The sequence below is a fragment of the Rhizophagus irregularis genome, chromosome 5 (genome assembly GCF_026210795.1).
Source record: "Rhizophagus irregularis chromosome 5, complete sequence".
NCBI lineage: Eukaryota > Fungi > Glomeromycota > Glomeromycetes > Glomerales > Glomeraceae > Rhizophagus > Rhizophagus irregularis.
This window is the reverse complement of record NC_089433.1, coordinates 340,421-343,627: the sequence shown is the minus strand read 5'-3', so window position 1 is coordinate 343,627 and position 3,207 is coordinate 340,421. Positions and strand designations below refer to the sequence as shown.

Here is a 3,207-nt window from a genome sequence, read left to right as displayed (position 1 = left end):
ACATAAAGAAAAAAAAATTGAAAATCCGAAAAAAACGCAAACGATCGATCGATAAGTCGCTGAGATAGACAGTTTTCGCAAACTTTATTTTTTTTTTTTCAAAAGTTATATCGTGATACCCATCTCTTATCTTAATCAATCTCGTTAAACGGCGACGGCGTTAAACAAATTTTTGATAAAATCAGAAGATAAAATCTAGAAATTACTTGGCAAAAAATAGACAATTATTATATGATACTTGTGATTCCATGCATGTTAGAGACAATATGAAAATCTATTTTCGGACTTGAATTCCTAAAAAAAATAGATACGTAAATGTTTCATATCACAATATAATAATTTCCGATAATTTCGGTTAAAGTTAAAGCATTGACTAGTTCTGTCCGATGTATTAATTAATTTCTTATATAGATAGTCAACGATAGTCATGTTAATCACCCATGATTTTCAAATCCGAAATAAGCTTAATATTCGATGCTGTTACATCCGAACATCCGATCGGATTCTCTGGCTTGTTCTGGTGTAACGTTTCTATTCTGTCACAAGGTGATACCTACGATCTCTTTCTCGAATTTCTGATCTCTTTCTTACTTTCTTTCTTTATTTAAAATAATTTATTATTGTATCCTCATATGTTCTTCGTGTTGTTTCTCAAAATTTAAATATATATATTGATCAATTTTTTTTCGGTTTTTTTTTTTTCATTTTCAACTTGAAAAATTTTCTAATAAAGCATTTTTTATACCCATTTTAAAAACGAAGAAATTTAAAAAAAAAATGAACGTCACAAAGAGTGATAATTTTTTATTACCACAATTGAAACTTAATAATATGGTTTCAGAATTACAAAAAGGTCTCATAAATGACATGTATTGGCTTCTTAAAGAATCTAATAATCACGATGCGATAATAAATATTGGTGAAGCTCCTAATGTAAAAAGTTTTAAAGCACATACGAGTATATTAAGCGCAAGGTCCTTATATTTTCGTGCTATATTATCGAACGGTTATTTGAATAAAAGAAATTCATTAATTGAAATAACTCAATCGAATATTCAACCAGAAGTATTTGAGGTTATCTTAAAGTAAGTATTTATATATATATATATATACACATACATTTCATGTAGTACGTATAGTAATTTAATTATTTCTTTTTTTCTTTTTCGTCTAGATTCCTTTATACAGGAAAAATATCTCTCAAAAATGAAAAAGATGTAAAATATTTATTCGATTATATCATCGCGGCGGAAAAATTATGGTTATATCAATTGATACAATATATTGAAAATTATATGATATATCAATTGACTGATTGGTTAAAATCAAATTTCGTTTACGTTTTAATTAAAACACATTCAAATTCTTCATCATTCAGATTATTACATGAATTCGTTAATGATATGTTAAGAAATCATTCTTATTTATTATTCGATTCTAATCATTTTAATATTATCCCTGAAAATATTTTAGTTCAATTATTACAACATCGTAGATTTAAAGATGTAACTGAAGAAAAAATTTGGAATACAGTATTAAATTGGGGTATAAATCAAAATATTGATCTACTTGAAAAAGATATTCGTAATTGGACTCCTTTAGATTATAGTAAATTACAAACTAGTTTACAACGTTGTGTTCCACTTATTCGTTTCACAAATATTCCTCCTAAAATATTTTATGATCTTGTTGAACCTTATAAAGAAATTTTAACGTAAGTAAATCATATATTATTATTCATACTTTTTTTTTTTTTTAAAAAAAAAAAAATTTCAAAAAGTTAATTTAATTTAATTCATTCACTTTATTATTATTAGGCAAGGACTTTATCAAAAGATTATGCAAAATACAATGTTTATTACCTATAATAGATTGATGCCTCGCTCTCTTCCTTTACAATCACTATCTTCTTCCAAATCATCAAAAACTTCTCAGAAACGTGATTCATTTTCTTCGATTCCATCTCCGTTATTACAAGCCTTTCCCATGCCACCTCCTAAAGAGGAATCATGGCTATCTTCTAAAGAGAAATCATTACCTCCTCCTAAAGAGGAATCATGGTCACCTTCTAAAGAGAAATCATTACCTCCTCCTAAAGAGGAATCATGGCCACCTTATAAAGAGAAATCATTACCATCTTCTAAAGAGGAATCATGGTCACCTTATAAAGAGAAATCATTACCATCTTCTAAAGAGGAATCATGGTCACCTTATAAAGAGAAATCATCACCACCTTCTAAAGAGGAATCATGGTCACCTTATAAAGAGAAATCATCATCACCTTCTAAAGAGGAATCATTGTCACCTTCTAAAGAGAAATCATTGTCACCTTCTAAAGAGAAATCATTGGCACCTTACAAAGAGAAAACATTAGATGAATTAATATTATTTACCTCGAAAAATAAATCTCCGCCAAAATCAACTGTTAATAATATCCCTGATACTACTGAAAGTCCCACATCCATATCAAAATCTACTTCTACAGCTACGTTGAAATCAAAAAATTCTATTAAAAGAAGTGGTTCAATTAAAAAACCGGATGAATTATTAGCTAAAATAACAAGTAGCGTATTATCATCAACATATACGGTCCGAAGAAAACCAAAATCATCATCAATGACATCATATCCAATTGAAACTTTAGAAAAAAGTTTATTATCAGCGGAAGAAAATCTTAAAAGATCAAATACTACAAAAAAATCAGAATTTTCAAACTTTGAATCAATTTTAGAATTAAAAACCTTAAAATCATTTGGTCCAGAAATAGATGCAAGTCCATTAACATTACGTAAAATGAAAAGAATTTTAAATAGAAAAACTTCAATAGTTTCAAGTTCATCATCAAGTTCAACTATGTCAGTTTCTACTTTACCTAGATAATGTTACTATATACTTATAAATTCTTAACTTGTTAGGAGGGGTGTTAGGGAATATAAAAAATGTAGATTAAAAATTTATATTTTGTTAAATAGATTGTTAAAATTAATGACTCTTACAGTTTATATTTTTAATATAAATAAAATATTATATTTATTATAAAGTTCGGAAAATTATTCCGAAATTAATTAAAATGTATAAAATATATTCGCAGCGCTTGAAATCCCTTTTATACATGATTTCTTATATTTATTTTAAAAAGTGCTAACGATACATTTAATATTGAGGAATAAAGAAATAAAACGACCCGTATTTGCATGATATTCATAA

General features: G+C 26.9%; 1 protein-coding gene across 1 annotated transcript; it reads left to right on the top strand.

The window, feature by feature from the left end:
* Positions 1–777: 777 nt before the first annotated feature.
* On the top strand, positions 778–2,880 carry OCT59_024646 (uncharacterized protein; the record flags this gene model as incomplete). Its single annotated transcript, XM_025326303.2, has 3 exons — positions 778–1,085; positions 1,175–1,714; positions 1,818–2,880. 3 exons carry the CDS (start codon positions 778–780, stop codon positions 2,878–2,880), a joined length of 1,911 nt encoding a protein of 636 aa, XP_025176807.2.
* Positions 2,881–3,207: the final 327 nt, after the last annotated feature.